The sequence below is a fragment of the Lissotriton vulgaris genome, chromosome 7 (genome assembly GCF_964263255.1).
Source record: "Lissotriton vulgaris chromosome 7, aLisVul1.2, whole genome shotgun sequence".
Taxonomy (NCBI): Eukaryota; Metazoa; Chordata; class Amphibia; order Caudata; family Salamandridae; genus Lissotriton; species Lissotriton vulgaris.
Window position 1 is genome coordinate 1,651,184,356 of NC_141695.1, and position 12,704 is coordinate 1,651,197,059.

Here is a 12,704-nt window from a genome sequence, read left to right on the forward strand (position 1 = left end):
GCTTTATTAATCACTCAATAACATGCAGTGTACTGTTCGCAAACTTCCCACCTATCATGATTTATTTAAAATAAAGCTTTCTCTGTATCAAACAAATCAAACAAATCTCAGTGAAACCAGGTTTTAGGCTACTGCTAATTGAAATGCCATCAATAAGCATATAATCTAGGTACTAATTCACTGACTGACAGGAAGAAAAGTTTTCACTTTCGGACCACCCTCAGCTCCTTCGCGTACTTTGTTACGCTGCAAGGCCTTGTCTGTGCTACTAAGGCAGGCAGTTACTAGGCAGTTTGCTGCAGGTGATGGAGTGAGGATTCGCACATAAAGCGACTTGCTCTGTTTATGAACCTCGTTAGTTTGTAATATTACTAAACCCTCCTGTCCGTCATTAATATTACCCTTTTTCCGTACACGCGGGTGTCCTAGAGATGCTTGCCTATGTGTTTATTAACTGTAACACTGCTTGCCTATTACAGAATGGCCACTTCGCAGAAATTCAGTCTGCGCATGCGTCGGTCATACCCAACCCATGTGATGTGACGCACTCGCATATTTGGAGGGAGAAGTTAGCTCATGCGCATTGTAGCTGACATGGCCGCTTGTTTCTAACCATGCACCTTGCTTGCATATGCTGCTTCGCATTTCTATCTATTTTCGCAATAATAATTAATCGCTATAGTTATTATGAAGTAAGGGGTACAGAGTAGATTTTCATGGTGTACAGTGTATTCTATTTTGCCGTGTTATTAATTTGTTTTCGCTTACTTTTCATGTACCGCGAATACATGGGCCTGGGTGAGGGACCCTACTCCATATTGAAACCCGTTCCGACCCTGTCACGTGATGAGGGAAAACCCACACTGCGCAGAAGCAGATCTCAGTCAGCTGGCTCCTGAAGCAAGATGTGCCTGGGAACCTACCTAGTTCCTGGGAGAAGATGCTGATATCTACCTAAATTTTGTTACATTGTTTCTATCTGCTGTGTACACCCATTGTCTTTCCATATTCCTATGCCTGGGAACACAAACTCCAAGGGGCGGGTATGAAAAATTAAATATTCATTGTGTGAACGTAGAATTTAGGAGGTAATAGTGACTTAATCACCTCCCCTGACCAATCATAAGTTGGGACCCTGTCACTTGCAACAATTGTGGGTGGTCTGGGAACCTCAGAAGGGTATAACTAGCCTAGTTAGTTAGGAAAAATTGTCCGACTTGTCTGAATAGCTAACCTGTCACCGACCCCACGACTCTATAGGTGATTGATACAGAGAGCTGCGGAGCGCTCTGTCCGAATTTTCCACAAACTCCAAGGGGTGGAAATAGTCTTAAGTGCTGGCGAAGCACTTTACTGGGGATTCGAGAACCCAATCGGGGTTACTGGCGGATTTCGTGCAGTAAGGAGGTAACGCAGGCGTTGCATCCGAAGCTGTGGGGGTTGGTTGTGCCTTTTGATGAGCCCAGTCCTGACCCAAACCTGAGGGGTATCCTGTCCTGGTTTTCCTTGAGCTGCTACCTGCTCACCTACTGGCATCCTAAATCCTTGAGGGTCCTTATCACCGTCCTTTCCCGAAGCTGACCCGTGGCCAGGGTTAGTCCTCATTCCCGTCTTAGGTAAATATACCTGTGGGTGTCCGTCTTCTATCCTATTCCTTCCTGAACTTAATAAAGCCTCTATGCCCATGATTTTCTCTCTGATCTCTCCACTGATGTATTTGCAAACTGTTTATTAGTATGTTCCATGTTTCCCTTTCCTTTAGGACATATTTGAAACTGTTTTTGAATTATTAAAGTGTGGTGAACATTATAAATGCAATAAGACCGTAGCTAGATAGAATAAGATTAGGGTTAAGTTACATATAGGCTTTAGAAATTCACTGACTGATGTGGTTTGAATTTGCCGTCCCTAGTTTAAGTCTAAACTGAATAGCATGTTCCCTGTTACCCGTACCCTTTAGAAAACTCTTTTGCCCTAAAAGGTGTTGTCACTTGTACACAGCTATATTATCTTTTTTGATTCTGCTTATCGATGTTTTTATCAGCATTTGCCTCATAATCTTGTCTCCTTAAATTACCATATAAAACTTTTAAACCGCCTCAGGTGTCTGTGGTCATTTTAGAAAAGTATATCAATGTTACGTGAATAAACAAAGTATTTTTAGAAGACTTATCTCCCGTCCTCAAGCTCCTGATCCATCAGGAAGAATAAGTGCCTGTGGTAAGTCAGGTACTATGGTGATAGGGTCACAAGAAGACACACCTTGAATACTGATAGTGGCGTGTAAAATCACCCGACTTGCAAAATTGTTTTTCGTATTCACGTCATGGGCCCAAGTGCGTGAAAATCTGGTAAACTCTGAGCCGGGTGACCTGCGCGCTCTATCACAGGTGCAGTAATTAATCGATGGTGTCCCACAGTCAAGCACTATTTTGTCACCATGTTACCTGTGGGTTAACAGTTGTGTGTAAAATAACGCACGCACAACTCACCTTACCTCGCAGCTTCAGCTACACTGGAAATCGCAGAACGCTGGCTGGCGCAGATGAAATTATGTTTCCAGTTCATTGTGCATGCAGTTTATACTGTGCATGACACAACACATCCGCTCTTCCCCCACCCTGAAGACCAGGCACTGGCGCCCGCCAAAGCAAGAACACCAGCAGCATGCACATAATCTGAACGTGCAGCTGCACAAACCTCACTCTGAGGCTGGGGCGTTTCATTGGCCTGTGCACAGTGCTGGCTGTGCATGGGAGAAAAAATCAGTAGACCCGGCCCTAAGAAATAGGTGCCGGTGCTCAGCACCTGAAAGCACCTGCACAAATGAAGCACTGCAGACAATGATGAGCGGGGGGAACTTACCTTGCGCTCATCATCACCACCAAAAAAGTGCCGCACAGGGCAGACCTCAGCTACGCCACTGGAGGAGTCTCTTGCTCTGCCTCTTTTATCCAGTGTCAGTACCTTTTTCTATGATTACCTTTTCTTACAGGCAAGAACCTTGTTGAACTTTGAGACTGTTTGGAATTGGCCCGTATTGGCACTGGTAGAAGCCTATCGGCCTACAGCAAGTATGTACATTAAGAACTGGTGTAAAATCTGCCTATGATCAGCTAGTGCTATCTCCCATTTACCATCACCTTTCTATTAACTAACAAGTGCTGCCCTCTCCTCTGCACAGTGGAATGCTCCAGGAGTGTGGTGACTCAGAAGTTCTTTCCTCTCCTCTAACTCCAAGTTCCCCTCTTATCTTCTGTATCACCCCTTGGCAAGGGTCACTTTTCTCTCTTAACAGGGACAACTGTTACCTTTTGTTCTCCCTACACTAAGTAGCATTATTCTGGGCTTCCCTCTTTTCTTCACCTTTCTCTTCATTTGCTATGCCCATCGCTACAAGTTGTTTGCAACTTATACCTCAGCATAGGCATCTAAATGTATCCTGTATTGATTGGGGTTGGAGGTCCCACTGAAGGGAAAATATAAGAACCCCCTAAACTCTGGTGTTCGATTGCTGTGATTCACAGAGTTGCAGAAACCTTACTGTGATTCAGAAAGACTTTTCCGACTCACAAAATGGGTTTAGAACATCATTTTGCTGTCGCAACCGCTGTGATTCTGTGAATGGCGTGTTTATGATTGAAGAAATGCACTGCATATGAGGCCCCAAACTACTGATTGCACACACGCCTTAATAGCATGTATCATTCCCTCTGGCCTACAATCCAGCAATATGTGTTCTTTATTTTATTTGCCTTGTTTTATATAGCGTTGCTCTAGCTGGAGAGGGTGGTACTGCTCTTTGCATTACAAACAGAGAAAGGGTCATGCAAAACCTTGAATGAGTCAGCTTTAAACAGGCGGTAAAAACACTTACCAGGGGTCGGTAGCTGATCCTGTGATGTATTTTCATCCATAGTGATGCTGTCTATCCTGTTCAGAGTGTTTAGACTTGTGGCATTTGCTTTTTCCGTTGTTATCCTGTTAAGAAACGTGAACACAGTAAAAAAAAACGCTCAAAAAGATTAGTTTAAAACAGAGTATCTTGTGAGTCTTCTCTTTTGTAATCAGTTTGCTGGGAGTTAGTCTAATCTTAATGCATCTACTGCAGAAATCTGTATGCACCTTGCAAACAAAACAGGTGCACTTGCATGGGGAGTGTGCACTGGTGCAACCTTCTATTAATTTTGCACAATTCCTAATCCGTGCAAATACCATTTTATGCACATTACTGATGCTTCGAATGTGAGTGCAGAACTCACCCTACACTAGTACAATCCATGCAATCTAGCTCGTGTGGATACACTTGTCCTTCCATGTTCACTGTTGGTAAAGGCGCATAGCTGGTTTGGGTAAAAGCATCTTGTGTTTACATAAATGTGGACTAATGCTACTCTGGCATGTGAATAGGTACCTAGTATATGGTTTTTTTTTAAAGTTTTGGCTCCAACGAATAATTATCCATCACATATAACAAGGTGATCTTAAGGATGCTCATGTGGCCTTATTATTTTGCAAATAAATGCGAATACTTAACAAGAACACTTTCCAATGAGGCATGCGTCTTCAAGCAGAGGCTAACGTATTTAAACATGGACAGCGGGGTTAGAGGAGGGATCAAGGGATGGGCATTCAAGTGCAGTGCCCAAAACAAAGCCCTTGTTCCAAAAGTTGCTCACAAGGTCTACCCCCTCGAATATTACTTATTGAGAGTGTGTGTGGTTGGACCAAGGACAATGGTTTCAGGCTTCCTCTTGTCTTTTGGAGCCACATAGATCAAATGTAATGAGAGTTGCACAACACATTATAAAGGTCAACAATATCAACCTGCCCAAATATCACACACACAAAAAAGATTACCATTATCTTGACAACATAAGGATACATTTACTAGTCTTAACGTTGCATTTACTTACTGCGATGGAGATATGAGATTAAATATTGCTGCAGGTCGATATTTCAACCATAATATGTTGATGACTCACCTTTTAAGACTGTCAGCTTTGTGTCATGCTACGTTGCGATTTATGAGAATTCTTCATAACTTCGGACATACAGACTTTGATTTGAACATATCAAAAGAACAGGCTATGAGCATGCATACTTCCTGAATTCTGGACTTGAGTCTTACCTGCTCTGCAGTTTCACAAGGTTTTTCTTTATTCTGAAGGGGAAACAAAGGACCAGTGTTACTGCTCAAGAGCAGGAGCTCTTGATATAGAGAAAAACAGATTCGCTCAACTAATTTACCCAATCTTAAGCATGTCTATTCATGGTGGTGGGAAATAATTTGAAGGCTTGTTGATTCACTTTGCCCAAACAGGAAACAGAAATAAAAATGTATTTCTGCTGTATTTCTTAGATCTACCTATTTCTACCTGTCACTGCAGAATGATGCCTCGGCTGGGCGCCTCCTTTGTTCAGCGGTCATGGTTCTCAGATGAGGGTTCAACAGCACATCAACAATCACAATACGCTAGAATTTCATGTCCTGGAGTGCCCAGAGATTTGGTCCTATATGTTCAGTCAGTGAAGGTATGCCCATCCCACCCCCTCCCTGGCACATTAGGGTAGTCAAAGCCAACCACTGAGAAATAACTGGGAAAGCAACAGAGAAATGCTTATCTTTTCTGGTAGCTGTTTTAGGACAGTCGCTAAGAGTCTTGTTTGTTTATTTAGGGAGAAAGTAGAATGAAGAGTGTAGTCAATGTACACATCAAGCACATGAAAGAGGGAGCACCGTTTTTTCCAATTCTAAAGACTTCCACAGTAGATATTCTATAGATCAAGAACTAACAGAGGCTGAGGATGGACAAGAAAGTTTGAGGACATCATAATAATTCTACAAAATCTCAGTTGGAGGCTTCTGGAAGCCAGCCTGTAATTTAATATTGATGGGCTGGCCATTCCATTAGGTCTTAGTTTGCTGACAAACCGAATAGGAAAATCAAGTTAGGTTTTCATCATGTCCATAACCAGTATGTGGAGGCAAATTCACATATCATGAATTTCAATGGAGACTATTATAATAATTGCTGGTCATTCTAAAAACCTGGATGAATGTTACTATTTGGTGTATCAGTGAGTTCAGCCTTATTGTCAAGCCTTTATTCTAGCGCTTCTAGTGCCAGTTCAGAATTGTAAAAAGTGAATTTTTAAAATAAAAATGTATAACTAAACTGGCAAAAGGAAAAGTGAAACACCATTCTCAAAAAGCCAAATATCCAACAGGACAAATTAATAAATGTGATATTCTTATTCAATATATATTTTTTTATTCATGTTGGAGAAGGTTTATATAAAAAAATGAAATGTGCTCTTCGTATGAATAGTGTGACAGCCACTGAATCATAAAGAATTGTTATAACACCTTAGAAAATCTTCAACAAAGATATGCGATTTTAGCATGCATTATTAATAACAGCAAATACTGGCAGTTAAAACAAAAGGCAAGTAAGAAATTGCATGCAGATGGAGTGGCAGGCAAGTTTGTGCTATAAGTACTTAGGATGCAGTCCTGGATCAGTCATATAATTAGAGAGGAAGTGAAGAAAGGAGGGCAAAGACAAGGTTTTCAGGAGAGATAGTAGCTTCTGATGTCTCAAAGCATTTCAAAGATCTCAGTTCTCTTAGGAGATAATGTATATTCACAAATACCTCCAAGAGATTAGAGGATCAGAACATACATCGCCTATTAAATATTTTATACGGTTCTTTCTTAGGGCCTTAGTACGCTGTAGATGAGCCCAGTTACTGGAAAAACATATTTTCTACATTTGCAACGTTGCCAAATTTTACTAGCTCAAAATAACCAGTGTACAGAGAATGATTAATCTTTGACAGGTGAACGTCCACTATTGCTTGGGAACCTTTCATTTTGATCAACTTCGAGAAAGGCTGCCGTTTCATACAGATATTCTCAGCAAAAGGCTGGCATGGGTTTGCAACATATTCTTTCTCTGTTGGCCATACAGTGGACTCCTAATTGAAAAGTGGCTCCCTGTTTCTCTTTGGTTGGGACATAGAGACTGGCCTTGGTTTCTTTAACAAGGTCCTACTTGCTGTTTATGTTTGCATTCACTGCTAGGGCAGTGCGGATGCTCTGAATTAAAAACATTTGCTTTTCAAGACTATGGGCCTCATAACGATGTTGGTCGAAAGCATTCCGACTGACTACTTGGAATTGTTTCCACTGACTCAGGTTTGGGGGGTCTGACCGACCGATTACGATGTTTCCGAACACTGTTAGGTCGAACTCCAATTGACTTCAAAGGGAGCCTGTGTTCCGACCGACAACACAGACTCCCATTGAAAAATGAGGTGGTTGTGGAAAACCTTGCACCCTGTCGCAGGCACCCCACGGTCGGAACCATAGGTTCCAACATGGGTTAGGAAAATCCGAATCCTGTTAGGAGCCTTTCCAACCGACATCGTAATAAGCCCCCTTAGTAAGTTTGCCAGGTATGGTTAAGGACTGTCCTAGATACAAACATACTAGGACCAGGAGTGCCCCTTTACCTCTGATAGTTTGATTTAAAGACATCAAAGTGGTACCACTTGGGTCAATCATCATGCCGCTCAAGGTTTGTATTTTCCAATATTGTTTAATTTGTATTTTACATATTTATTAGTAAAGGTGTTTTCAATCCCATTTTCACATATGAAAATATATTATATGGATTTTTCATTGACCACTTCATTACTGCTGTCCTTGATTAAGGCAGTGTTGGGCAACTTGACTCGATTTCAGGCAACGCCAATCACATTTCATCTTACTCTTGACTCAAATTTAACCGTGGGACAGTTAGCTCCATTTTGAAAAATCTCTGTTCCATTTATGCCCAATTTCCTTGGCTCGTTTAGATTTCCCAATGCTAGACTCTATTGGTAACCAAGATCTTGCTGTAGTTCATCTGATTTCACAACTCTGTGATTATGGTCACCCTTAATGTATAACTCCACTCAGAACACGGCAAAGACTCAACATTTTTCCATGTGAAAGAAGCAATCATCAATTGGGCATCATTCACTTGAGTAGTAAAAAGTGTTGGTTTTATGCCATTAGATTATTTAGAGCAGGGACTAGGCTAACGTTTAGGCAGAACTAAGTTATGAATCTTCCTTTATCATGTCTGTAAAAGGTGCGTCACAGGATAGGTGCCCCATGTGTTGCCCTTGAATATACTTATTCTTCTGATCATCTGACAGAAGATCCTCTTATCTTATTTTTGTCATTTCTCAAAAACGTACAATATTAACTATACATCACAAAGCCCTCGCAGTTGTAGTATGCAAACATTAATAAGCCTGTCACTGATTGTGGCATATCTATCTGTAGGTCTGTTGATGTTTTTTTTTGTTGACTACCTGAATTTCAACCTATACTGTGGCTGAGTTAGGAGGATTCTGTATGGAGGTGGGCTTCCAGCAAACAGGAGTTCCAAGAAGCAGGACCTCCAGAAGGCCTTCAGAGCCTGGGGGAGGCCTGCCAGTTACAGACTACAGCACAGGAGGAGGAGGTGGACCTTGAGTAGGAACAATAGGAAGACAAGGGAGGGGAGGATGGCACCCCCTACTAGTAGCCCCAGGGAGAGAGGAGGGTCCACTTGAGCGTGCAGCAACATCCCTGCCCACAGCCTGTCTGTCCCCTGAGGAAATGGCAGATAGGTAAGCGGAAAGAGAATTTTGGCTGCAGATGGCCAAACTTGTGATGGAAGAGGCTGGACTGCAAGGGAGGTGTTACTGATTAAGCTTCCACGCCTTGTTAAAAAAGTTTTACTGCAATGTGAGAAGTGCAAAGGAGAATGTGTAGGTTCTATTTTTGAGGGGTTTCTAGTTTTATGTGACTCCTGCTCAATTCAATAAATTCTTATAGGGGACTGTGAATAACTGTGGCCTAGTCATTCCAGGTGGAATAATGTTCCAAAAGCAAGTTGCACTACATAAGAAGGTTTTGCCATAAAAGTTGTAATCTGCCAATCATTCATCACCATTTCTTTTGTGAGGGTGTAATAGCATTCTGTCAGTGGTTTTATTAGCACCACTTCATTTTTAGAAAAAGTGCTTGATGAGATTATATTTATGGTGGCCTCTGTTTTTCCAATATCTCACCCTTGTTTTTGTCAAACAACTACTGCACTGGAGATACCATAGACATGATTAGTCACTGATCATTCACTATTTCACTTTGTCGTCAGCTACTTTTTGCAAAAAGTCTCACAGTGGTCCCAGTGAGGCTAGCTTTCTATCCTCTGGGAACTGCCAGCACTATCATCCTATTTACTCTATTAGTGATGGATCGAGTGCCAGACGTTATTTACCTCAGCAACTCAGTTTTCTGGGTGTACAGCCCTAATTGGATCTTAGACCTCCTTCCAAGTACCTTGGTGTTGATACGATATTTACTGCTGTTGGGCTATTTATCGGATGCAATAAAAATGACCACTTACCGGTTTCTCCATTAAAATGGGATTTACATGCATATTTTGGTGCTTTGTGCACCAAAATGTGTATAGCACTGTATTTTAAGGGCCCTTTCATAGTAAATGTGGCAGATTTAACCTTCGAATATTTATGTGAGGATAATTCCAACTGTCCGATTCTAAGGCACCCGGTATTTAGGGTTTCAGTAAAATCAACCAACCCATAATTCTGATGGTGATTTGCTCGGATGGCAGAATCTAGTGAGGCACTTGTAAAGAAGGTCCAAGCATCTTAGCTGGCTCGCTAATTTCCAACTTCATTCAATAGTTTTTTTGAAGTTGCTCTTCTTTGTGTAGGTCGTGTTCCACACTGGCAGGCAGTTCCTTTTAAGGAACAATTTTTATTAAGCAACCACTCAATCAAAAGTATATTAGAATTGATAGGAAGCAAACACAAATCAAAACAAGAATAATGGGGTAATACTGGCCACTTTGAAGTGCTTCAATAAACTTAGAGGTTGGATATTTAAATCAGCATTACTATAGAATTCCAGAGTTGTGTGCAGCTTATATCTCATGTTTGATCTATTATGGCCTCTTCACCGTCCTTCCAATAAAATGTCAGGTATATTGTGGTGTTTAGCATTCCTTAAAAATCCCACACATAAAAAAGTGAAACTATGAGCCTATTCCATACCTTGTAACCATGCATTAACTCCTTCTGTTATTGCATGTCATCCACCATACAACTGTTCTCATGACCGAGTTGGAGTCAATAAAAGGTTTAAAGCAGCTGCAGCCAACATCATTACTGGTGAGCACCAGTAGACTTCTTGGTGCATATTTATATTAGTTACATTTGTTAATTCTTTTAAAAAATGTTGAACCAGGAGCAACATTAACAGGAAGCATTACTTGAGTAGCTCTACTATAATATATCAATCTAAGAAGAAAATAACAAAGATGAGCTGTTGCTGCCTAACTCCAAGAAAAAGAATGTGAACTCATTTGTTGTCAAGGAAAATATAATGTGACTTTATTAAACAAGAAATTGAGGTAATTTAGCTCTAAAATGGAACCATCAATGTCCTAGGTCTAGGAAGAGGCTTTCTGGTTATACCTTTATACAGGAAATGCTACTGAACAAGCTTAATGAGCCAGTGTCCCTATACATGCTGTCAAAGACATTTCCTACAGTAAGCTGCAAAATGAGTCATTGTGGAATAAACTTTAAAAGAAAGTTATCAATGAAGTAGGTTTAAGGCAATTTATAACAGCGGATGTGGGAGGGAGTGTATGTGGAGTAACTCTAAAATGTAAACACAACTCACTTATTTGTAACCTTTAACTCTGCTGTACTAGCTCTAAACACTTTCTTACTGTAATAGCCATGAAAACAAATATTGAATAATTATACCTATGGGTATGCATACTGGTGTAGTTCCCAAATGAAATGTCAACCAACTCTTTCCAAAGAGAAATTGTTACTAGTCTACTTAGAGTACAAAGGTGAATCCTACATCAATAGCTCTCGGGGTTTATACATTTCAGCTATGTCTAAGAGGATGCACTACTGCCCAAGTTCCAGGACACTTGGTTCCGGGTAATAGCAACCTTTATTAGACATCAAATAAAACTGTAAGAATAAGTATGGACATCACATTGATGGCCTTTATGTAAAAGGAAATCGTTTTTCTGCCCTAAAAATGTTCCTGGCCTTGGTCTGAGAGTATGTATTACAGCAGTAGTTCAGAGAGGATTTGTATCAGACAAGGACCAGGAAGAAATATGCCTAGACACTTTTAGAGGAAGTACTGCAGACTAGCTACGAGGAAAATGTTTACTGGGCAAACTCTATGGGGAATTGTTATATGAATAGCTCTGATACAGTCCCGAATAGTCTACATTACTTTTCCAGTTCTAAAATCAAATGTTACTTAGTTTCAAAAGGAGGAAATGATATTAGGCAAACTCTAAGAGGATGATTCGGACTAGCTCTTGGCAGATGCCAAGAGGAAACGTTGCTGGATTTGCTCTAGTGGAGACCTCAAGAGAGGTATAATGTGTTATGCAAGTGACGGCATTTGGTTTTTCAATAACTTTAATTACTGAAGTAACTCTAATATTAGATGTTGCTAGATTACCTTTAAAATTAAAATGGTAACAGACTGTTTCTGAAACATACTATTACTAAGACGCGAGCTAAATTCAAAATCTTATTGTGCTGACGGTAACTGCAAATGCCACAATAATATTTTAAGGTAAACTCTCCCTCCTACAGATACAAAAGAAAATGTTAAAGGGCTAGAGCAAAAGGGACCATTTTGCTAGACTATAATGAAGAGCAATATTTAAACAGTTACACCTTAAAGGAGATTTTGTGGTATTACCGGAAAACCCTGGAAGAATCTGTTACCAGGTGACTGCCAATGCTAAATGTGATGCTAAATGTTATGAAGCTACCAAGAGGAAATAACACTAGACTAGGTCTAAGAAGAAAGGCTACTGGGTAAGAATGGATAAACATTACTGTGCTAACTCTGAGATGAGACATCACTATAATAGCTCTAAGGGGAAATAGTAATGAGTTATGCTGAAAAAGAAATGCACTGTAGTAGTGCTAATAAGTTAATTCAAATATTAGTGGACTACATCCAGATTAACGAGAATGGGCTATTCGCAAGAATAGGAAATATTAGTGGACTTATTCTTTGAGGAAATATCCCTGAATTAGAATATTTATTCACTAACACTTTTTTTCAATTATTTATTATGCGCGAACAAGCATCTATAAGTACCTTAGTGCTGACCATCTAGAATGACTCTGCTGAACTCAGAAAATATCAAGGGCATTAAGCAAATACTTGACCATGCTCACCAATCCGAACTAATTAGCTGAAACAGCTTTCTACATTTCAGAAGCAACTGTTCTTTCTGGACTTGAGACAGAAGATCATTCCACATCCTAGCTGCTGCCACTGAGAAAGCTCTGCCATCCACAGTGGCTCTTAGATATTTCAGCACATTTACTCTATATGCTGACTGAGATCTTAAGCTGCTGCTAATTGGAACATAAAGGTACACCCTTTTGGTCAAAGGACTCTGACTTCCATTCTAAAGAGCCTTGTGAACTAAACACAAAGATTTTAAATGTAGTCTTGCTTTACCAACTAGCAATGCAATTACATTACCATTGGAAAAATTGATTTAAAGTTGTTAGCCTTTAGGGTAAGCTGGTCACTGCATTCTGGACCAATTTAATTTTATTCTGAGATTTAACTG

At 40.4% G+C, this 12,704-nt stretch overlaps 1 protein-coding gene across 1 annotated transcript in view; it reads right to left on the bottom strand.

Annotated features, from left to right (window-relative positions):
• Positions 1–12,704, bottom strand: part of LOC147706209 (piezo-type mechanosensitive ion channel component 2-like) — a 612,835-nt gene that overhangs the window by 429,379 nt on the left and 170,752 nt on the right. Inside the window, exons 14-15 of the mRNA XM_086929599.1 lie at positions 5,132–5,164; positions 3,878–3,981 (exon numbers count right to left, since the gene is read on the bottom strand). Of these exons, the coding sequence (XP_086785725.1) occupies positions 3,878–3,981; positions 5,132–5,164 (137 nt within the window). The remainder of the gene's footprint in view (positions 1–3,877; positions 3,982–5,131; positions 5,165–12,704) is intronic.